We start from the raw sequence: 24,295 nt of genomic DNA, 5'->3' as shown, positions 1-24,295 counted from the left end.
AGCTATACCAAAGAAAATGGCGGAATATGCGTTTAACATTTTTCGACAGAACAACGATTTATCATCTTAAATATTTCTTACTATGAGGTGATCTTCCATCAGAATCTTGGGCAATGTATCCTTTCTTGGGTCTAATCTTCTTTTGGTCGAAAGATGTCCTCTTGCCCCGTCGAAATGGCCAATTACGTTCACCATGCACTCGAAAAGTGCCCAGCTCCTCAAAGTGCATCACACAGAAATGCCATAAAATCGCCCTAAACGGATATAAATTGCTATAAAACGGTTCAAATTAACTACCTTATGATGTTTTTAACACCTATAACGAGTAAAAACATGACCGGAGAAATATTACTGGCTAAACAACAGCTTGGAAGGAGGCAAGTCCGATGTCCATCGTGCGTCAGGCGCAGGCAGGAAAAGAAAGCTACTTCCGGTCTTTGGTGTTTTATAGAGGCCCTGATTGCGCAATCGACTCCATTCAAAGCGTCACCACGTACTGACATCCAGAGGAAGACGTAGGCAGTGTTTGTTTCTCCATAGCATTTACAGGGACTTTACAACCGACCTGGGAACAGGGGCCAAGATTTCTGAAATCTCACTCCCTGTCATGAAAAGTGCTGTAGAAGGAGTTCTGTTTCACTCAGAGACAAAATTCCAACGGCTATAGAAACTAGAGAGTGTTTTCTATCCAATAATAACAATAATATGCATATTGTACGAGCAAGAATTGAGTACTAGGCAGTTTAATCTGTAGAGCAAATTATGCTAATGCGAAACAGCACCCCCTATAGTGGCAAGAAGTTAACTGTTGCTTCAATATATCCACATAATTTTCCTCCCTCATGATGCCATCTAGTTTTGTGAAGTGCACCAGTCCCTCCTGTAGCAAAGCCCCCCCCACAACATGATGTTGCCACCCCCGTGCTTCACAGTTGGGATGGTGTTCTTCGGCTTGCAAGCATCCCCTTTTTCCTCCAAACATAATGATGGGTATTATGGCCAAACAGTTCTATTTTCTTTTCATCAGACCAGAGGACATTTCTCCAAAAATTACGATCTTTGTCCCCATGTGCAGTTGTAAACTGTAGTCTGGCTTTTTATGGTGGTTTTGGAGCAGTGGCTTCTTCCTTGCTGAGCGTCCTTTCAGGTTATGTCGATATATGACTCGTTTTACTGTGGATATAGACACTTTTGTACCTGATTTCTCCAGCATCTTCACAAGGTCCTTTGCTGTTGTTCTGGGATTGATTTGCACTTTTCGCACCACAGTACGTTCATCTCAGACACAAGAGGTATGTGGCAGGGTCTACAGTCAATCACGGATTACAAAAAGAAAACCAGCCCCCGTCGCGGACCAGGATGTCTTGCTCCCAGACAGACTAAATAACTTTTTTGCTCGCTTTGAGGACAATACAGTGCCACTGACACGGCCCGCTACCAAAACCTGCGGGCTCTCCTTCACTGCAGCCGAGGTGAGTAAAACATTTAAACGTGTTAACCCTCGCAAGGCTGCAGGCCCAGACGGCATTCCCAGCCGCGTCCTCAGAGCATGCACAGACCAGCTGGCTGGTGTGTTTAAGGACATATTCAATCAATCCTTATCCCAGTCTGCTGTTCCCACATGCTTCAAGAGGGCCACCATTGTTCCTGTTCCCAAGAAAGCTAAGGTAACTGAGCTAAACGACTACCGCCCCGTAGCACTCACTTCCATCATCATGAAGTGCTTTGAGAGACTAGTCAAGGACCATATCACCTCCACCCTACCTGACACCCTAGACCCACTCCAATTTGCTTACAGACCCAATAGGTCCACAGACGACGCAATCGCAACCACACTGCACACTGCCCTAACCCATCTGGACAAGAGGAATACCTATGTGAGAATGCTGTTCATCGACTACAGCTCAGCATTTAACACCCTAGTACCCTCCAAACTCGTCATCAAGCTCGAGACCCTGGGTCTCGACCCCGCCCTGTGCAACTGGGTCCTGGACTTCCTGACGGGCCGCCCCCAGGTGGTGAGGGTAGGTAACAACATCTCCACCCCGCTGATCCTCAACACTGGGGCCCCACAAGGGTGCGTTCTGAGCCCTCTCCTGTACTCCCTGTTCACCCACGACTGCGTGGCCATGCACGCCTCCAACTCAATCATCAAGTTTGCGGACGACACTACAGTGGTAGGCTTGATTACCAACAACGACGAGACGGCCTACAGGGAGGAGGTGAGGGCCCTCGGAGTGTGGTGTCAGGAAAATAACCTCAGACTCAACGTCAACAAAACAAAGGAGATGATTGTGGACTTCAGGAAACAGCAGAGGGAGCACCCCCCTATCCACATCGACGGGACAGTAGTGGAGAAGGTGGAAAGCTTTAAGTTCCTCGGTGTACACATCACGGACAAACTGAATTGGTCCACCCACACAGACAGCGTTGTGAAGAAGGCGCAGCAGCGCCTCTTCAACCTCAGGAGGCTGAAGAAATTCGGCTTGTCACCAAAAGCACTCACAAACTTCTACAGATGCACAATCGAGAGCATCCTGTCGGGTTGTATCACCGCCTGGTACGGCAACTGCTCCGCCCACAACCGTAAGGCTCTCCAGAGGGTAGTGAGGTCTGCACAACGCATCACCGGGGGCAAACTACCTGCCCTCCAGGACACCTACACCACCCGATGTCACAGGAAGGCCATAGAGATCATCAAGGACAACAACCACCCAAGCCACTGCCTGTTCACCCCGCTATCATCCAGAAGGCGAGGTCAGTATAGGTGCATCAAAGCAGGGACCGAGAGACTGATTAACAGCTTCTATCTCAAGGCCATCAGACTGTTAAACAGCCACCACTAACATTTAGTGGCCTCTGCCAACATACTGACTCAACTCCAGCCACTTTAATAATGGGAATTGATGGAAATTATGTAAAAATGTATCACTAGCCACTTTAAACAATGCCACTTAATATAGTGTTTACATACCCTACATTACTCATCTCATATGTATATGTATATACTGTACTGTATATCATCTACTGCATCTTGCCATCTTTATGTAATACATGTATCACTAGCCACTTTAAACTATGCCACTTTATGTTTACATACCCTACATTACTCATCTCATATGTATAGACTGTACACTATACCATCTACTGCATCTTGCCTATGCCGTTCTGTACCATCACTCATTCATATATCTTTATGTACATATTCTTTATCCCTTTACACTTGTGTGTATAAGGTAGTAGTTGTGGAATTGTTAGGTTAGATTACTTGTTGGTTATTACTGCATTGTCGGAACTAGAAGCACAAGCATTTCGCTACACTCGCATTAACATCTGCTAACCATGTGTATGTGACAAATAAAATTTGATTTGATCTCTAGGAGACAGAACGCATCTCCTTCCTGAGCGGTATGACGGCTGCGTGGTCCCATGGTGTTTATACTTGCTTACTATTGTTTGTACAGATGAACGTGGTACCTTCAGGCGTTTGGAAATTGCTCCCAAGGATGACTTGTGGAGGTCACCATTTTTTTTCTGAGGTCTTGGCTGATTTCTTTTGATTTTCCCATGATGTCAAGCAAAGAGGCACTGAGTTTGAAGGTAGGCCTTGAAATACATCCACAGGTACATCTCCAATTGACTCAAATGATGCCAATTAGCCTATCAGAAGCTTCTAAAGTCATGACATCATTTTCTGGAATTTTCCAAGCTGTTTAAAGGCACAGTCAACTTAGTGTATGTAAACTTCTGACCCACTGGAATTGTGATACAGTGAATTATAAGTGAAATAATCTGTCTGTAAACAATTGTTGGAATAATTACTTAATTAAGCTGATGTCCTAACCGACTTGCCAAAACTATAGTTTGTTAACAAGAAATTATGGAGTGGTTGAAAAACGAGTTTCAATGACTCCAACCTAAGTGTATTTAAACTTCCGACTTCAACTGTACATTCATGATTTCTTATTCCAAACGGGCGTTGGTTTGTGTGCAAGCTATATGAATAATGTGAGAATACTTCTGAAATGTATCGACGATAAGTGTTTCTTTCCCTATCTCTTTCTCTCCATGTCGTTGTGTAAAAAGCCATATTGCAAAAGTCTGCTAGGGACCTTTGTTTCATGTAGTAAGTGTGTATGTTTATTCCGTGTTATTATTTAGTCAGCTAGTAAATAAATAATTAAACCAATTTGTGTAGTACTGAATCATGAGTAAGGCTGGGGTTTTTGCAGGGTACAACTGTTCAGAATGATGATATGATAAGAGGTCATGATTAATACGTTGACTGTTTTATGGATGTGATAGGTAAAGATCTTGAGAGTTTAATTCGGGAGATGGTAACTCTTTAAACAACCTCTTCCGTGGTGCCCCAAATTCCTAATGAGTTAATTGTTACATGATTAATTTAAATTGGGTAACAATTAAACATAGTTAGTGGATTAAATACATCATCACATTAATGAAAGTAAAGTCACGACAGTTGTATTGCTGCTTTTATGGCGATGTCTTTATCCAAGGTCATATTACATTTACATTTAAGTCATTTAGCAGACGCTCTTATCCAGAGCGACTTACAAGTACATACATTCATACTTTTTTTTGTACTGGCCCCCCATGGGAATCGAACCCACAACCCTGGCGTTGCAAGCGCCATGCTCTACCAACTGAGCCACACAGGGCCTATCTGTGCAGTGTGAAAAAGACATTCGGCCCAACACTAACTGTAATCTGCATCCTTCCTTCCTTGCATTGTAACTTGGAGAGGGTGTTTTTCAGCCAGTTAATTCATGGCAGAAACAATCACACTCTGGCAGGCAGGCCTTTCAGAGGGGCAGGCTGACTCTTTTAGAACCACATTCCCAGTTGGTCCTCTCCAGGATTCTTGGATGGGTCCCAAATGGCACCCTATTCCCTTTATAGTTCACTACTATTGACCAGGGCCGTAGGGTGCTGGTCAGAAGTAGTGCTCTATAAAGAATAGGGTGCCATTTAAGACACTGTCCTTTTCTCCTTCCTCCCCCAGAGCACCCCGCCTGACTGCAACCCCTCTCAGTCTGTCACATTTAATTAAAGATCAGCGCTTAAACAGAAAACAGAAATCAATAGTGTTAGTGTACATAGTGTCAGGATGGGTTGCAACCTCTCGACACAGTGGACAATAACTATACTCTCTAGGATCTGTGAAGAACGATGTCTGCCAGTGTCCTTAAGCAAACCAATACATCCCTGCAGTACTCAGCAGTCTAGGTCGTGTGTTATGGTTGGTTGCAGGGAGAATGTGGGACATGTTGATGAAAATATGCAGTCACAGGGATATGAGTATTAGCCTAATTCAATTCCTCAAAGAAAACTCTAGCACAACACAAAATATAATATATATAGTAAAGAAACACTTAGCATCTTGGAAGCTCCAAATTAGGACTAAAGGGATGGCAGTTGAGGGGAGTGAAAGGAAGGGAAGAACTGAAGAAGGACGACTCATGGTCTAGGGGTTCACACTCCGGTGTTTCTCAGCATGTTGTGTGAATAATATGGGCTAATTTGGTATCTGCAGTGTCATAGGGTTAGGCTATGTTATCACTCCAAAGGGTGTTGAGCTGTCCCCGTTACAGGCCTTTCGTACATTGGTGGTAGGCCTACATCTTCCAGTAAATGTACAACTAGTTTCAACACAAGGCATGAGTTGTAAGCCTAATATGCCAGGCTTAGCTGACACACAGACTGACTATTTGTGGAAGTTGGGTTTTCCTTTTCAGAATCAGAAACTCAGGAGCTGACATTACTAAGGCCTGGAAACATTCTCTCTCCACCCCAAACTCAGTCAGACAACCATGAAATTCTTGGGCTAATGCATTGTAATGACATATGCGACAACCAGAAAATGTAATTGCGTCTATTCAGTCAGTCTTTGGAGACAAGTGCTTTATGATTTGTTTTTGATACATTTAACTGAATCTATAACTGAATCATTCCTAAACATCACATTACAGAGTCATGACAAGACAAAGGTGTGGTAAGCTGAGCTATTTTTGGGCTGTAATTCACAGATGTTGTCAAACTCATTACAATCCAGCCGATCATGTAGGCTTCCATACCACAGACTGAACACTATACCAAACAAGCATCTCCCATCCCACTACGCGCTGTGTCAACAGTTGGGTGAAGGAGTAGAGCCGAGTGGTATGCTGTTCATTCCAGCAGTCGCTCTGGATGCATCGCAAATGGCAAACTATTTTTCCTATATAGTGCACTACTTTTGACCAGAGCCACATGGTCCTGGTCAAAAGTAGTGCACTATAGTGTTAGTGAACTGTTTTGGATACAGTCTCTCTGACAATGCTCAAGTGTAAATCCAGCAGTGAGCCGTGCCTAGAAACACACACAGATACAGACGGATGACACTCCAGGCGACAGTATACTATCTGAGCTAACAAGGGCTGGGCACTGGACTTCCTTCCAAAACTCACAACACACAAGAGTCTCTTTTGAAGGACTAGGTACTTTCTCTGGTTCACAACCTAAGTTAAAAAATCACAACCTCAACTCCACTAACAATTACACAGACAGAAATAGACTGAAATACATCAAGCCAGAGTCTTAGGGAGATAGGTGGGGACTCACTGTCTGGGAGACTGAGGCCTATACAAATCCCAGCAGATAGTAATTAGTTAATGTGAAAAAACAAAAACTCATCCACATCCTCAACTAAATACTGTTACTGTAGTTTCATTAATTTCTCACAGTTTCCTACATGCCACAGAGACCCTGGAGGAAATGGGATTGTTTTTCTTCTGGCTTTAAGATGATTCCCAGGGATTTTTCTTGCCCTTTTCAGATTTCTTAAACTGTTTGCCTGTATTTTAGTTAGCAGTAGCTAACAAACTCCTTCAAAAATCAGTAATCTAGCGGTCCTGACTAGAGGTCGACCGATTATGATTTTTCAACGCCGATACCGATACCGATTATTGGAGGACGAAAAAAGTCGATACCGATTAATCGGCCGATTTTTTTTATTTTTTTTATTGAAAATATATTTATATATATATATATCATACACACACACACATTTTTGTAATAATGACAATTGCAACAATACTGAATGTACAATGAACACTTTTATTTTAACTTAATATAATACATAAATACACACACACACAAACACAGACACACAAACACAAACACAAACACAGACACACACACACACACACACATACACACACACACACACACACACACACACACACACACACACACACACACACACACACACACACACACACACACACACACACACACACACACACACACACACAGCTCTGAAGTGACAATGATACTGAAGAGTCTGCTTAGGAAACAAATACTCTCAACTGTTTGAATAAAATAGAGTTTAAGTTACCTGTGATGAATGTTGAAAACAAAAACTGTAATTTCTATATGCAGGAAATCCTATTTTAATAATGGGCATGGTAAGAATTGACGACCAAAGTGCGAGTCATAATTCCCATGACAGCTTCTAGCTAAATCTGAAAAGTGGTTCCTTCATTTATTCCATAGGAAATTTTTAGATTCAATTCAAATAAGGTATGTGTTTCGTGTAGGCTTACACCACCTTGCCAATTTTATAACTGCGTAGATATCCATAGGACAAGGTAACTCTGATCAATATTGGCTAAATATAAGCGAAGATCATTTTTTTTGTAGAGTGGATTTATGAAAATATGTTGACAAACGTTACCTTATCCTAGTGAGATTTACACAGGTATCAAAACGTCGAGGCGGTTTAAGCCTGCACGAAACACAGACCTTATTTGAAGTAGATCAAGACATTCTCTATGGAAGACATGAACGGTAAAATAACGAAGGAACCCCTTTCAAGTTCAGCCGCAAGTTATTACAGGAATTATAACGCGTCGACTATTTCTCTCTAAACCATATACCTTTGGCTAATCCGGAAACTATCACCTCGAAAACAACAAGTTTATTCCGTTCCGTATTTTATCTAACGGGTAGCATCCATGAGTCTAAATATTCCTGTTACATTGCACAACCTTCAATGTTATGTCATAATTACGTAAAATTCGGTCAAATTAGTTCGCAAAGAGCCAGGCGGCCCAAACTGTTGCATATACCCTGACTCTGCGTGCAATGAACGCAAGAGAAATGACACAATTTCACCTGGTTAATATTGCCTGCTAACCTGGATTTTTTTTAGCTAAATATGCAGGTTTAAAAATATATACTTGTGTATTGATTTTAAGAAAGGCATTGATGTTTATGGTTAAGTACACAATGACAGTCATTGATTGATTGTTTTTTATAAGATAAGTTTAATGCTAGCTAGCAACTTACCTTAGCTTACTTCCTTTGCGTAACAGGCAGGCTCCTCGTGGAGTGCAATGTAATCAGGTGTTAGAGCATTGGACTAGTTAACTGCAAGGTTGCAAGATTGGATCCCCCGAGCTGACAAGGTTAAAAATCTGTCTGCTGTTCCTAGGCCGTCATTGAAAATAAGAATGTGTTCTTAACTGACTTGCCTAGTTAAATAAAGATTAAATAAAGGTGTAAAAAAAAAATATATATATATTTTTTTTTAATCGGCTAATCGGCGCCCAAAAATACCGATTTCCGATTGTTATGAAAACTTGAAATCGATTAAAACCATTCCGATTAATCGGTCGACCTCTAGTCCTGACATTACTTCAGTCTAAACTGCTACATGACGACGATGGAGTCAGTCATATTTCAGACAACATCAGAACGGAAACACGTGGGAGAGTCGTAGAGTCTGAAGACATGCGATGGGGACACAGAAGGGAAAGAGATCTCAAATAGAATGAAAACATTATGATTCAATCTTATGGGGATGCAAACACTTTGGATAATGAGCGTGGCCTTTGTATTTGAGAGAGACAATTCCTGTGATGCTGTGAATACTGATTTTGTTTAAAATATTTATGAGCCAGGGGGTTTCCGTTATTTGGACGAGGGATACCCATGTGACAATGGATATCCATGTTCATTATGCTACGTACATACTCAGATCCCACCTTCCTTCTCATCTCCATCTCTATGGGTGTGTTCCAAGTGGCAACATACTGTCCATTCCCTATACTCCCTCCAGAGGGTTCCGGTCAAAAGTAGTGTACTATAGGGAACAGGGTGTAATTTGGGACACACACCATCTCTATCTTTACTACATTATGTGCATTCCTTCTCCCAGCAACTGTATGCTAAACTGAACACTTGAGAGCTATGTCATCTGTCTCTGTGTAACATCTATATAAAAAAAACACAAAGGACAGATTCTAGTCCTTTTATCCATCTCAAAGTAACACAAACATCAACAAGGCTACACAAGTGTCTCACCAATTACTTTAATCAATGGTACATAGGCTATATACAGGATGTATTGCATTTATATAGGATATGCTTATACCTCAAACGTGTTACTTTGTTATACAAGAAATTACAAAATTATTCAAAAACAGAATACAGGGTTTGGAGGTAGAAAGATTTGCTTTCGCTCCTTCCTAATTGAAGCCTTTCAGCATGGTGATTTCAGCAGAGGAATGGGTCCTGAGAGATTTGATCTGTATTTGTGACAAGCTATAGGCAAAACATTTTTTTTTTAATGATCGCTTAAATTCACAGGCCTATTAACGATGTCTGCCTTTGCAGTGCCTGGCTATAATTAGAAAATGGTCTTTAAGAATCTTGGCAATGGGGAGGGATTAGTGAGCGAGCACAATGTTGCAATCGTTCCCATGCCCCAGAGTCTTCTTTTGGTCAGTCAGCTTGAGGAAGAGCAGGAAAACAAGTCCGTCATCTGATTTGTGTCTATAACCAAAATACAATCTGTTTAAATTTACTAGTTCAATATCAAAAAGGATGTAATTAAACCATGTCCACGCTTGTGTAGACAACATCAGGTAATAGGCTACTTTATTTCTCTTCAGGTCCTACAGTAAATCCATTATTTTGACAACTCTATCGTAAGGGACAACAGGAGCATTCCTCTTGTGTGGAGGGAGGCAGGGAGCAGTCTTTTCCCTCATTGTAGTTGACAAGCATCCTCTAACTGAGACACAGATCACAAAATATATTGTTTCCTAACAGTCCAAGAAAATAGTTCATCTGTATATTTCCTTGAGAATGCCTTGATAATTTAGGCTAGAAATATAGGATATAATACCAGGCTTGATGGGCTGCATGCAGGCCATTGCTTTAGAGAAATTATTCTTAATAAGGGGATGCTTCTAGTGAAGCTATGAACTTGTTTAAACTTAGAAAGTAAATGGTTGATATAGATCATCATTTTACTTAATGTCACGCCCTGAGTTTGACGGTTGTAGCCATCAATTGTCCCATTAACAACCACCCTTATTAGCAAACCTATTTCAAATCAAATGTATTTATATAGCCCTTCTTACATCAGCTGATATCTCAAAGTGCTGTACAGAAACCCAGCCTAAAACCCCAAACAGCAAGCAATGCAGGTGTAGAAGCACGGTGGCTAGGAAAAACTCCCTAGAAAGGCCAAAACCTAGGAAGAAACCTAGAGAGGAACCAGGCTATGAGGGGTGGCCAGTCCTCTTCTGGCTGTGCCGGGTGGAGATTATAACAGAACATGGCCAAGATGTTCAAATGTTCATAAATTACCAGCATGGTCAAATAATAATAATCACAGTAGTTGTCGAGGGTGCAGCAAGTCAGCACCTCAGGAGTACATGTCAGTTGGCTTTTCATAGCCGATCATTAAGAGTATCTCTACCGCTCCTGCAGTCTCTAGAGAGTTTCAAACTCTGGTTTCATTTCAAACTTCACATTTCTCTAGTATAAGCTACTTATCGTAATGAACAATATCAGCTGAATGCCTGCAATAAGTGATCGATATGGTCGGTGTCAACTTTCGGTTTATCGTCCCAGCTCCATTGCAGTGCACAGTACTGTGCCAATCATTTGACGAAGACCCAGTTTGGGGTTGAAACATTGTCCTATTAAACACGTAGGGAGCATTACACCAGTATACAGATTTACTTTTTGTTCTGCGTCAATCATTCCTGGTGCTCTGGCTGTTCTCAAACAGTCTACATCACTGCCCATGTCAGCAATCAGCACAAACAATTGTGGAGGAAGGGAAACCAAACACAACAAAAACAAATCCAGTGAACTGTGTGTGCTCCAGTGCCCCGTAAAAGCAAAGGTTTGGTCAGCGTGGCATCCTACCAGAAGGCGTGTACTTGCTAGCCACTCTGACTCTCTCCCTCATGCTCTCTTCGTCTCACCCTTTTCCTCCTCCAGATTAGTGCAGTAATCTGTCTTGATACACTGAACCACCCACTTAGTTAGAACAGTTAGGATTGCTATGATTTGCTTATTCTGCAATTTTTTTTAAGGAGAGATGTGTAACCACCATCGCTCGGGACACATATTAAACAATCAAAACTGTCTGGACTAAAACACGCCCAGAATGACAAGTGTCTATTTATTGTCCTAATCCTTCCCAGCCAAACGCTTACTACTCCTCCCATTCACAGATGGTACTATTGTCCTTTCTTCCCTTTAGTTCTCCTTGTCTCCTTGACTTTGTTTAGGGTGATTCGTGGATAAGCCTAATTAGAAATATAACAGCATTCCTTTTTAAACTTTAAATAGAACTGGCCAGTTGTTTTGTTCCCTTGCTTTCACAATTCAAAGAGTAAAGTCACAATAAAAACCACAGCTAACTGACAATCATGTCGTAAGACAGCAGAGCAATCATCTATCATCCATCTCCCCAACTGCTTGTAAAGAGTAGCCTAGTTGGGTTGTTGACATGTGGACCAATTTCATCAACACAATGACAGTCACAGAAGCCTCAGTCTGCACCCCATGTCACCATCAAAGCCTGTCAGATTATATTCAAACTCAAAGCAGCACGAGGATCCATCCAGCTTTTTTGTCACATAAGCCTCACTGTGAGCTGGGAATGAACGCAGAAAAGGAGACCAGGTTTGCGCTGGTCAAAAGTAGTGCACTTTATAGGGAATAGGGTGCCATTTGGGATGCAATGCAGTCTAGAGATGTCTGGTGAGTGGTGAGTTGAAAGTACCTACAGAGCCAAAGAGGGATGTGAATAGACCGCTAGCCTAGCTGGGATAGCCTAGCTGGGATTGCCTAGCTGGGATTGCCTAGCTGGGATTGCCTAGCTTGGAGAAGTAAACTAGGAAAGTAAAAGTTGGCAGAGCCCCAGTTGGGACATGGTGGTCTGAAATCCCACTAGAGACATAGCTGCTGTATATCTTAAACAAGCGGCTGGGTCGCTCTGAAAGCCAAATCAATTACTCCATGTTAGTGGACAAGGTCTTTTGGCTGCCTCACAGTGCCTGGGTTTGGGTGTCTGACATCATTTGAGACACGTAGGCTTCAGGCTTGTGATCTGGGGCCCGGGAGGGAGGATTTAAGCCTTGTGCCATTCTTATGATCTACCTCGCTTTTCATCACTGGTGGTCAACGACCAGGCAGAAAGTAGTCCTATAAGTCAGGCTACTTGAAAGGTATTCAGCTGAGAAATTCCTCAGTGGTAGTGATGGGGGACGAAAATGCTCTTTGTCAAATTCAGCAGTGGTGACAGGACTTGAAGAGCGAATGTCCATCACATGCACAGCATAGCTTGACCATCTGGCAAATTTTGCACTAATTACAAATTACAACCAAATGTACACTAGAATCCAAAGTTTCACACAAGGCCAGATTTCCTTGTAATTGTGATCCAAGCTCAGAATGTCAGAGAAGGGCAATAGTAAATAGCATTTGAATAGGTATTTCCTAAGTAAGACATTCTGACAGGCATCATTCACCATGTAGGCCTAGACTCAAGGATGGATTATAAAAGTAATGAGTCAGACTAAGCTCACAAGTAGTCCTAGGATAAAGCACTTGGTAACAGTGCCTCCATGATCAGCCTCAGTCCAATATGCTTTTCACCATGATAGTGCAGCAACAGTGAACATGACCATGCAACTCAGTCTGCACCAGGGTTTCTGTTATGAAAATGTGGCGCCGGACATTTGACTGGCAGCATTTTTTATTTACCGGACCCATATGCTGTTACATTCCCCAGCAAGAAAAACAAAAATGTCGCTCAAAAACAAGAGGGAACTAACAAAAAGTCACTGAACAACAACCAAAAAGAAACGATTTTAGGAAGGGTTCTGAAAGACACTTGGCGTCCACTGAAAGTTGACTAGCAGTGTTACGCTCGTCGATGGAAGGAGTAGACCAAGGTGCAGCGTGGTAAGCGTACATCTTTCTTTATTTGTTGAACAACAAAAAAACAACAAAAGATAAACGAACGTAACGTTCTGCAGGCTACACAGTAACTGTACAAAAACAAGATCCCACAAACTAAGGTGGGGAAAAAGGCTGCCTAAGTATGATCCCCAATCAGAGACAACGATAAACAGCTGCCTCTGATTGGGAACCATACCCGGCCAACAAAGAAATATACAAACTAGAATGCCCACCCAAATCACACCCTGACCTAACCAAATAGAGAAATAAAAAGGCTCTCTAAGGTCAGGGCGTGACAAGCAGCAACAACTGGAACCTAAAAGATGCCCACAATGAGTGTCCACTAAATTTGCCCAAGAAGAGTCAAAAAAGAAAAACCCACACCAAACGTAAAAGATAGGAAGCAAACCAAAAAGATGGAGCAAAATGAAATTAGGGAAATTAGAAAAAGGAATGTTTTTCTAGAAATCAAATCTACAAATCTACTACTCTTAAATAGCTCCTGGGCCAGCACAGGTGAAACACCTTCCCACTAACGAGATGGCAACCAGCACAGGTGTAACACATACTGACTAACGAGTTGACAAAAATATGTGCGCCCTACGTGCTAACGAGCTATACGTGCTAAGGTCCAACCTCAAAACATAAATGGAAAAACCAAAACCTGTAACAATGCATTGGGTGAGTAACCTGACTGGGGCATCCACCCACGGTGCTCAGAATGACAGTAATCACATTTAGATTATGGTAATTCATCTTAACAGAACACGCAAGTCGAGGATGCAATGACATGCGTCCTTACCGCACACTTTGAAGATGTTAGAATAACTGTCCACATTTACTTTTCCTCAGCCAACAAGACGAGTAAAGAACAGCAAAATCACTAGCCTATGCATAGGAGGTGCTTCAGTTTTAAGTTTGGGGAAGTACATTTTAACCATAAAAATGCACCTTTATAATAAGCATTCCATGCATCATCGCATTTGCAGACTTACTATTTGTAATGTGATGAGTAGATTGGATAGTCATAATTTAGGCTAAATTACAGGGAAGCCTACTCTGCCGACCCTGATCAATAAAAACGACATTGTCCATATAATAAGCCTACGTTAAGGGGAGACAAATAGAATATGACATCGATCTAAACTGGAGGAGGAATGATTGTCCAAAAACAAACTTTTAAGTGGCACTGACCCAACAATGATAAAGAGTGAATATGCGCAGTGCGCACTCACCGGGGATACGGCCGATGCTCTCCTCTGGTGCCAATAAGATAGGAATAGGGTGCCATTTGGGGGAGACTGAAATTGTACTCTGTACCCTGCTACTCCGACAGCTTTGCTCCCAAGATAGCTCCCTCCACATGGCAGTCCCCTGTTAAAAAATTCCAGTGTAACTACAAAGAGAGAGAGGAGCGCTGCAAACAAACAAGCTCTTTGTGTAATGTCCTTGGTGACAGGGACGAGGACACAGTAGCTCCCTGTTTGATTCACATGGCCCACCGAGGCTCCAGTACCTACCTGTGAGCTATAAGATGGCGCCAAAAGGGATGGCTGCCGTTGTACGAGCTCCTGCTACTCTGTGTGTTTTTTTCGCGTTGTTTGTAACTTTTTTTGTACATAATGTTTCTGCCACCTTCTCCTATGACCGAAAAGAGCTTCTGTACATCAGAACAGCGATTACTCACCTTGGATTGGACAAAGATTTTTTCTTTAATGAATCGGAGGCTAAATATTTACAGCTCCTCCCGGACCAGGCCCAAATTCCCGTCATACGCATGAAGAAGAGACACCGATACAGGGTGCACAGATTCGGGTGCTTGATGAGAATTCATTGGTGAGTGGATAATCCGCCTATACCATCCGTCCTACTGGCGAACGTGCAATCACTAGAGAATAAACTGGATGAGCTCCGTTCGAGACTATCCTACCAACGGGACATTCAAAACTGTAATATCTTATGTTTAACCAAGTCATGGCTGAACGAGGACATGGATAATATGCAGGTGGCTGGGGGTTTCGTGCATCGGCAAGACAGAACAGCAACCTCCGGTAAGACGAGGGGTGGTGGTCTGTGTCTATTTGTCAACAACAGCTGATGCGCAATCTATAATATTAAGGAAGTCTTAAGGTTTTGCTCACCAGAGTACCTCATGATAAGCTGTAGATCACACTATTTACCGAGAGAGTTTTCATCTATATTTTTAGTAGCTGTCTATTTACCACCACAAACCGATACAGGCACTCAAAGAGCTGTATAAGGCCAAAAGCAAACAAGAGAATACTCACCCAGAAGTGGCACTCCTAGTGGCCGGAGATTTTAATGCAGGAAAACTTAAATCCGTTGTACCTCATTTCTATCAGCATGTCACTCTTGCAACCAGAGCAAAAACATTTTTGACCACATTCACTCCACACAAAGCTTTCCCTCACCCTCCATTTGGCAAATCTGACCATAATTCTATCCTCCTGATTCCTGCTTACAAGCAAAAACAGGAAGTACCAGTGACTCGCTCAATATGGAAGTGGTCTGATTACGCGGATGCTAAGCTACAGATCTGTTTTGCTAGCACAAACTGGATTATGTTCTGGGATTCATCCGATGGCATTGAGGAGTATACCACATAGTCACCGGCTTCATCAATAAGTGTATCGATGACTTTGTCTCCACAGTGACCATATCCCAACCAGAAGCCAATGATTACATGCAACATCTGCACTGAGCTAAAGACTAGAGCTGCCGCTTTCAAGGAGCAGGACACTAATCTGGATGCTTATAAGAAATCCCGCTATGCCCTCCGACGAACCCTCAAACAGGCAAAGCGTCAATACAGGGCTACGATTGAATCCTACTGCACTGGCTCTGACGACTATGTGATCACGCTCTCCGTAGCCGATGTGAGTAAGACCTTTAAACAGGTCAACATTCACAAGGCCGCAGGTCCAGACGGATTACCAGGGTGCGTACTCAGAGCATGCGAAGTCCAACTGGCAAGTGGCTTCAGACATTTTCAACCTCTCCCTGACCGAGTCTGTAATACCTACATGTTTCAAGCAGTCCACCATAGTCTCTGTGCCCAAGAACACCAAGGTAACCTGCCTAAATGATTATCGCCCTCTAGCACCCACGTCTGTAGCCATGAAGATCTTTAAAAGGCTGGTCATGGCTCACATCAACACCATCAACCCAGAAACCCTAGACCCACTACAATTTGCATACCACCCCAACAGAACCACAGATGACGCAATCTCCATTGCACTCCATACCGCCCTTTCCCACCTGGGCAAAAGGAACACCTACGTGAGAATGCTGTTCATTGACTGCAGCTCAGAAATCAACACCATAGTGCCCTCAAAGATCATTGCTAAGCTAAGGACCCTGAGACTAAGCACCTCCCTCTGCAACTGGATCCTGGACTTCCTGGTGGGCCGCCCACAGGTGGTAAGGGTAGGCAACAACACATCTGTCACACGCTGATTCTCAACACGGGGGCCCTCAGGGGTACGTGCTTAGTCCCCTTCTGTACTCCCTGTTCACCCACGACTGTGTGGCCATGCACGACTCCTATAACATCATTAAGTTTGCCAACGACACAACGGTGGTAGGCCTGATCACCGACAATGATGAGACAGCCTACATGAGGAGGTCAGAGACACTGCCAGGACAACAACCTCTCCCTCAACGTGAACAAGGCAAAAGAGCTGATCATGGACTACAGGAAAGAGGGGTCCGAACACACCCCCATTCACATCGACAGGGCTGTAGTGGAGTGGGTCGAGAGCTTCAAGTTCCTTGGCAGTCCACATCACTAACAAATATCATGGTCCAAACACACCAAGACAGTCGTGAAGAGGGCACGACAATACCTATTCCCCCTCAGGAGACTGAAAAGATTTGTTATGGGCCTTCAGATCCTCATAAAGTTATACAGCTGCACCACTGAAAGCGTCTTGACTGGTTGCATCACCGCTTGGTATGGCAACTACTCGGCATCCGACCGCAAGGTGCTACAGAGGGTCGTGCGTATGGCCCAGTACATCACTGGTGCCAAGCTTCCTGCCATCCAGGACCTCTATACCAGGCGATGTCAGAGGAAGGCCCTAAAAATTGTCAAAGACTCCAGCCACCCTAGTCATAAACTGTTCTCTTTGCTACCTCACGGCAAGTGGTACCAGAGCACCAAGTCTAGATCCAAAAGGCTCCTTAACTTCTTTGATATAGGATGAATTGCAAAAGGCTCCTTAACTTCTTTTCACTTTTGGATGAATTGTGTGCCCATAGTGAACTGCCTCCTACTCTGTCCCAGATGCTAATATATGCATATTATTATTACTATTGGATAGAAAACACTCTGAAGTTTCTAAAACTGTTTGAATGATGTCTGTGAGTATAACAGAACTCATATGGCAGGCAAAAACCTGAGAAAAAATCCAAACAGGAAGTGAGAATTCTGAGACTGGTCGATGTTAAAGTCATCGCCTATTCAATTCCCTGTAATATATGGATCAGTTTGCACTTCCTACGCCTTCCACTAGATGTCAACAGTCTGTAGAACGCTGAATGAAGCCTCTAGTGTGATGTGGGGCTGGATGGGAGGTGTTTCAGTCATTGGTCTGGCAGATTGCCAGTTCTTGCTCACGCGCTTTCCTCATGATATCGCCTTGCGTTCCATTACTTATACAGACATGAAGGAATGCTCCGGTTGGAACGTTATTGGATATATATGATAACAACATCCTGAAGATTGATTCTCTACTAAGTTTGACCAGTTTATTCGACTTGTAATATAACTTTTTAAAGTTTTCGTCCGACGTTTGCCTGCAAAAGCTAGCAAAAGTAGCTAATTGGACATAAGTAATGGACATTATCGAACAAAACAACGATTTATTGTGGAACTAGGATTCCTGGCAGTGCATTCTGATGAACATAATCAAAGGTAAGGGAATATTTATGATGTAATTTCGTATTTCTGTTGACTCCAACATGGAGGAGAAATGTTGTTAAATCTGAGCACTGTCTCAGATAATTGCATGGTGTGCTTTTTACGTAAAGTTTTTTTTAAACCTGACACAGCGGTTGCATTAAGAATAAGTGTATCTTTAATTCTGTGTAAAACATGTATCTTTCATCAAAGTTTATGATGAGTATTTCTGTTATTTGACGTGGCTCTCTCTCACTCCGGATATTTTAGAGGCATTTCTGAACATGGCGCCAATGTAAACCGAGATTTGTGGATATAAATATGCACATTATCGAACAAAACATAAATGTATTGTGTAACATGATGTCCTATGAGTGTCATCTGATGAAGATCATCAAAGGTTAGTGATTAATTTTATCTCTATTTTTGCTTTTTGTGACTACTATCTTTTGCTGGGAAAATGGCTGTGTTTTTCTGTGGCTATGTACTGAGCTAACATAATTGTTTGGTGTGCTTTCCCCGTCAATCCTTTTTTAAATCAGACACGTTGGCTGGATTCACAACATGTGTAGCTTTAATTTGGTGTCTTTCATGTGTGATTTCATGAAAGATTGATTTTTATAGTAATATATTTGAATTTGGCGCACTACATTTTTTCTGGATTTTGGCCAAGTGGGACGCTAACGTCCCACCTATCCCAGAGAAGTTAACAACTTCTACCCCCAAGCCATTAGACTGCTAAACAGTTCATCTAATGGCTACCCAGACTATTTGCATTGACCCCCTTTTTTACGATGCTGTTATTCGCTGCTTATTATCTATACATAGTCACTTTACCCCTACCTACGTGTACATACATATTTACCTCGACTAACCTGTATGCCTGCACATTGACTCAGTACCAGTGACTCCTGTATATTGTTATTTTATGGTGTTACTTATTTAGATTTTTCTTATTTTAGTTCATTTCATGAATATTTTAGAAAATATTTTCTCACTTTGTTTTTTAAATTCTGCACTGTTGGTTAAGGGCTTGTAGTTTAAGAAATTCACAGTAAGGTCTACACATGTTGCATGTGACAAATAAAATTAGATTTGTTTTGGTTTAGCTAGGACTATAGGGGAGATAAGAGTATGATTCAAATGGTAATTTATTCGCTTGGGATACATACTACCTAAACTGTCACTCTAGGAGCTGATTACTTGCGGAAATCAGGAAGAAGCTAGCCTACTTTTTGTTGATTGAACTTTGATGGTCTCCCAGCTGATGTGCTTATGATGTTTGAAAAGTGTAGCTTTTTATCCCAGAATAAAAGTATTTTTACTTTTGGCATTTAGGCTTTGTCATAAGTGTGAGGGTTATTAGCATGTGGAAATCAAATCACTGCAAACAAAGGTCTGTTGTACGTTAAAAAGCACTGTCTCCTTAAATCACATACATCAACAGAGCATGTCTGCAGGAGTTACCAAGGTCTACGTGACAGAGTTAACACTGCATGTGTGTGGGTTCATTACAACTGACAGTTGAGTGAGTGAAAGGTAGAGTGAGTGGTGAAAAAGGAGCCGCACTAGTTTCCCATAACCCATGAGCTCCTATCCTAGAGGGACTACTCTGCTGACTGTGCACATCCTGTCTACCCTGCTCCACTCTTTAATACCTCACTGTTATACCACAATGCCCCATTTGCATCAGGTGCGTGCTGTGATCTGCTCTCCAGGTGGAAAAACTAAATTCCTGACAGCGGTAGGCAAAATAGTTTTTGAAGGTTGCCTCTATTCATTCACAGTATGGTCATTAACTGTGACGAATATCTGGAAGCCATTTATGCCACCCACTTATAGCTATGAAAGACTCAAAGAAGAAATGGCAACACTTAGGTTGCCCGTGTGCCATCATGTTGCCTAGTTACTTTGCATGAAACTACAGGTAAATAAGACCTACATGAAATAGCCTAATGGTTGAATTGTAAGTTAAAAACTTAGCCTCGTTACTGTGTAGTTAGCCTAGTGCACACCACAAAATGAAGATGTAGGCCAACTAGTTTAATGGAATCTTTACAACTTTATAGTGACTGAAGCATTCAGATTGACTTTGATCATTCCAGAACAACAGAGTGCTTCGAATCTAGCAGAAAAAAACATCACATCAGAACAGTATAGCCTACTTCCTAAAGCTATATTAAACAGCAGCATGTTATAAAATAAACGAATCAAATATCATGTCACTGAAACGGATACCGATTCTTTTCTAAAAGGAAAATAGAGCTCTGGAAGAAGTGCTGTGTCACAGCCTAACAGGCAGCAGCATTGCTTACCGGTAGAGCCATGTTCACGAGCGGACGTCCCATGATGCCAGGGCTGGAGGTCACTCTGTTACATTCGCTAATGGACTACTACTCTAGTACTGGCCAGGGTGCTGCTGTACAGCCTGCATGGCTACGACTGCGTCCCAAATGGTGCCCATAGGGCTGGTCTAAAGTAGTGCACTATAGGGAATAGAGTGCCATTTGGGAAGTATGGCTACCTCTGTTCTGACAGTCTGTCAGGGGTGGAGGGTGGGCGCTCAGTAGCCTCAGTGGCCACAGCTAGCCTGCTCCCCACACAGCCAGCCTGCTCCCCCCACAGGCCAGCCTGCTCCCCACACAGCCAGCCTACTCCACACACAGCCAGCCTACTCCACACAGCCAGCCTGCTCCACACAGCCAGCCTGCTCTCCAAACAGCAAGCCGTCAGCCGCCACTTCCCACAATAAAGCACAACACTCATCTGCTGATGAGCCTTCCTTCAAAAGAGCCTTTTAATGTGACTGGGTGATTTCAGACCGAATCTGCTGCTGCCTCACAAGTGAGATTAAGAGAGGATCAGATGGGATACAACAGCTGCTCATCATAGATGTGCACCCCAAACACAGCTTCTTTTGAAGCCTTGTATAGCTAAGCTTACCAATAGCAATTATAATGTCTTGCTTTTCCAAAATATAGCATGGCCAGAGTTGATGTGTCGTGTGCAGACTTATTGAAATTGTTTCAAAATAGTTTGGGTGGCTCTGAAGACTTTGTCCAATAAGAGGAAGAAAAATAATGGTAATTTATTAGTAACATAGAGACTAATACAGAACATCAGTAATGGTGCCTTTTTGTAGGCACTAACGGAGGCTAACTCTGCCATGGCTCGTTGGCCAAAGCCTATGGGGAAATTAATGGGGTTGTTGACGGGTTTTTGGTTAAAAAACGAAAATAAGGTATTCGGTAACACAGGCTTAGGATATCTTATACTTGTTGTTCTATGAGATAATCTTCATCAGCTAACATCACTGTGAATTTTGAAGCATTTACGTAATCAAAACAAGCACATAACGCACATAAAGGCTTCATAATTCATAAAGGTCATGTTACCTGACTGACATTATCTCATAGAACAAAAACGTATAAGATCTCCGAAGCCTGTGTTAACCTCAGACCTTATTTTAATTTATCCCAGAACCTCATTCTTTCCCCATTAATGGCCAACGAACCAGAGCTAGAAAATGCTAACTCATTTCTGGTTTTTAGGACTACAAACTGGCGAGCTCGATAGTGTGATGTCCTCCAACTTCAAAGTCACAACAAGCTAAAGGCCAAACTGATGCTGTAGTACGGTGCATTAGACCTGTTCTTTGCATGTCTTTTTTCAAATCTATTTTCATCTTGAGCCTGTAATTTAGGTGGCTCCATTACTACATTATTTATTTATATTGCGAAGGAACCACACAGCCCTGAAAAAAGAAATCACCAAACTACGGTCTTCAATTACAGACCTCAGAGTATGGTGGAACCACGCCTGTGACTGTCCCCTCCCCTCCTCAGTCGACATCGGTCTTACTACACTGGGTGCACTGAAAATGACACATTCAGGGAATTTCGCCTACCCTCCATCTCTATCAAATCTGCCCTTCTTAAAATCCCCCACAGTCCATAGAAGAATCCCTAGCACACTGTCCAACACTAGTCTACACACTACATCATGTTTTACAACAAAAATATAGCTCCTAAGCATCTACTGTCTGACCGGCAAGATTTATGAACCCCATAAATAATGTGGTCGTAAAGAGAGTGAGAAAGATGGCATACATGCAGGTGTGGGTGTGTGTGTGTGGGGAAGGGGAAGGGGAAGGGGAGTTATTACCAATCTAGGCTATAATGGGGTCATATCAGATTTCTAAAACAACAATAATACAGATCAGTGATTTACTGTTATTTGCTCTGGTTAATGATCTGCCCTGGTTCATCTTTTACTATAATAAAATAGTACAGTATGTGTTGTGTCCTGCTATGAGTATGAGGTATAGTATAGGATCTGTCCCAAATTACACCCTATTCCCTATATTGTGCATTATCTTTGATCAGAGCTCTATGGGTCCTGGTCAAAGAAGTGCACTATAAATGGAATAGTGTGCAATTTGGGACATATCCATAGAGAGGGGTATAGTATGCCTCCCTCCCCAGCTGCTCTCTTTGTGACAGCGAGACTGGAAGGTGCTCTGGAATGGAGCCCAACTGCAGATCAATACTTCTAGACTTTCAGCTGCAGTGCTTTTCCTCCTTCCTCTCTCAGTCACTGAAATGTCTTCATTTCTCCTGCCACTACACACACCCAGCCTTAAGAGGCTCCTCTTCTCTCCCCTGCTTGCCTCTCCTCTCTGCCTTACATGTTCTATTCCATTTATTTATACATTTTTCAAACTTTGCAACCTTTGTAGTGGAACTACCTCCTTTTCCTCTAGCAGCTGCATATGCACTGACAGGTGGCATGGGATTTAGGAAATTAAAGTCTGTATTATTAGGAGATTAATGTGAGGTTAAATCGATACAAGTCATTTAGGATTTCATGATTCCAGTAATTTGCTAAATCACTTTCAACCTCGATATCAATGAAACATGATACCGTGGCTAAATCTTCAGTGGGGAATCTCTCTCTCTCAGACATTTTTTTCTTAAAACTTTGTTGCTATTCAAATCACTGCTTGGTCTGTCATTCCACTCATGAAAAAATAGAAACATCAAAACCCATTAAAGCCCACAACAAACGAAATGGTCTGACACCTAGTTAGTTTTTAGCACACTATATCAGATAGCTTCCCTTTGTTGTAGCAAGCTAAGAAACGTTAGTTACGGTCAGCCACATAATAGATCTCAAGCAACATTTATGTCGTTTCAATGGCACATCTCGATTCGAAAGATGCCGGGGGAAAAGTGAACTTCATTGCATTTGTTAGAAATAATGTACCTAATGGAGAAAATACTAGAACGTTAACTAGCCTTAGTTTCATACTCTAACTGAGGGAATATTAGCTAACTTACCAGAGACAATTCAGGCCAAAAACCTATTCGTCCCAACAAAACCGCTAACTCGCGAGTATGCACAGCACAGCACCGCACTCAGGTCGCTCCCATTCTATGGACCATAGAATTAGCATTCCCGTTAGCATAGCCAGCTACTTTACCACGTACAGTAGCTACAGTACAACTTCAATATCCAGAATTCTAAAATACATTCGTAAATAGATAAATTAAATGAAACTGATAACTTACAGGTAAACCCATATATGAGAAGCAAAACTGTAGAAGCTTGCAGTCCATTGAGCGGCAGACTCTTGTGATAATCGAGTAGCAATCTTTTCGCCATGATCTCCCCGGTGTACTTTCTCTCCGCCTCGCTCCACTTCTACGTCTGTTCTACCGCAGATTGCTTGCTTGCTTCTCTAGCAACTCCTCTCTATAGCGACTGCCCGGGCAGATGAGCTGTACCACTTCTGGGACTGACAGGGGCTCTCACACACCTTTATCCGTAAACGAATTCCTTTTTTTATGCAACTTGTAAATACATGCATTAATTGTACAGTGTATAGCTAAGTAGTTTTAATGTGTCAAGACTTTATAGGGCCTTATTAGACTTAAACCCCCTATTATCGACTAATGAGTACATTAAATTGAAATGGTGCACTGCAAATTATGTTATATCAGTTTTCCATTCAGGAATATCCCTAATATTATTTCACAATTAGGCATGTTTTTGTGGTAATACATTCCTAGGGCATTTCATTTCTATCAGTTGTGTAATGGA

General features: G+C 42.3%; 1 protein-coding gene across 1 annotated transcript in view; it reads right to left on the bottom strand.

Annotated features, from left to right (window-relative positions):
- LOC120018206 (nectin-3-like protein) overlaps positions 1-23,887 on the bottom strand; it is a 75,621-nt gene extending 51,734 nt beyond the window's left edge. Inside the window, exon 1 of the mRNA XM_038961277.1 lies at positions 23,764-23,887. Coding sequence (XP_038817205.1) covers positions 23,764-23,857 — 94 coding nt within the window. The 5' untranslated portion in view covers positions 23,858-23,887. The remainder of the gene's footprint in view (positions 1-23,763) is intronic.
- Between the last annotated feature and the right edge of the window lie 408 nt (positions 23,888-24,295).

This window comes from Salvelinus namaycush, chromosome 23 (assembly GCF_016432855.1).
Source record: "Salvelinus namaycush isolate Seneca chromosome 23, SaNama_1.0, whole genome shotgun sequence".
In the NCBI taxonomy this organism is placed as follows: domain Eukaryota; kingdom Metazoa; phylum Chordata; class Actinopteri; order Salmoniformes; family Salmonidae; genus Salvelinus; species Salvelinus namaycush.
Note: the sequence above shows the minus strand (reverse complement) of the source record. Positions and strands in the feature narration are given on the sequence as shown.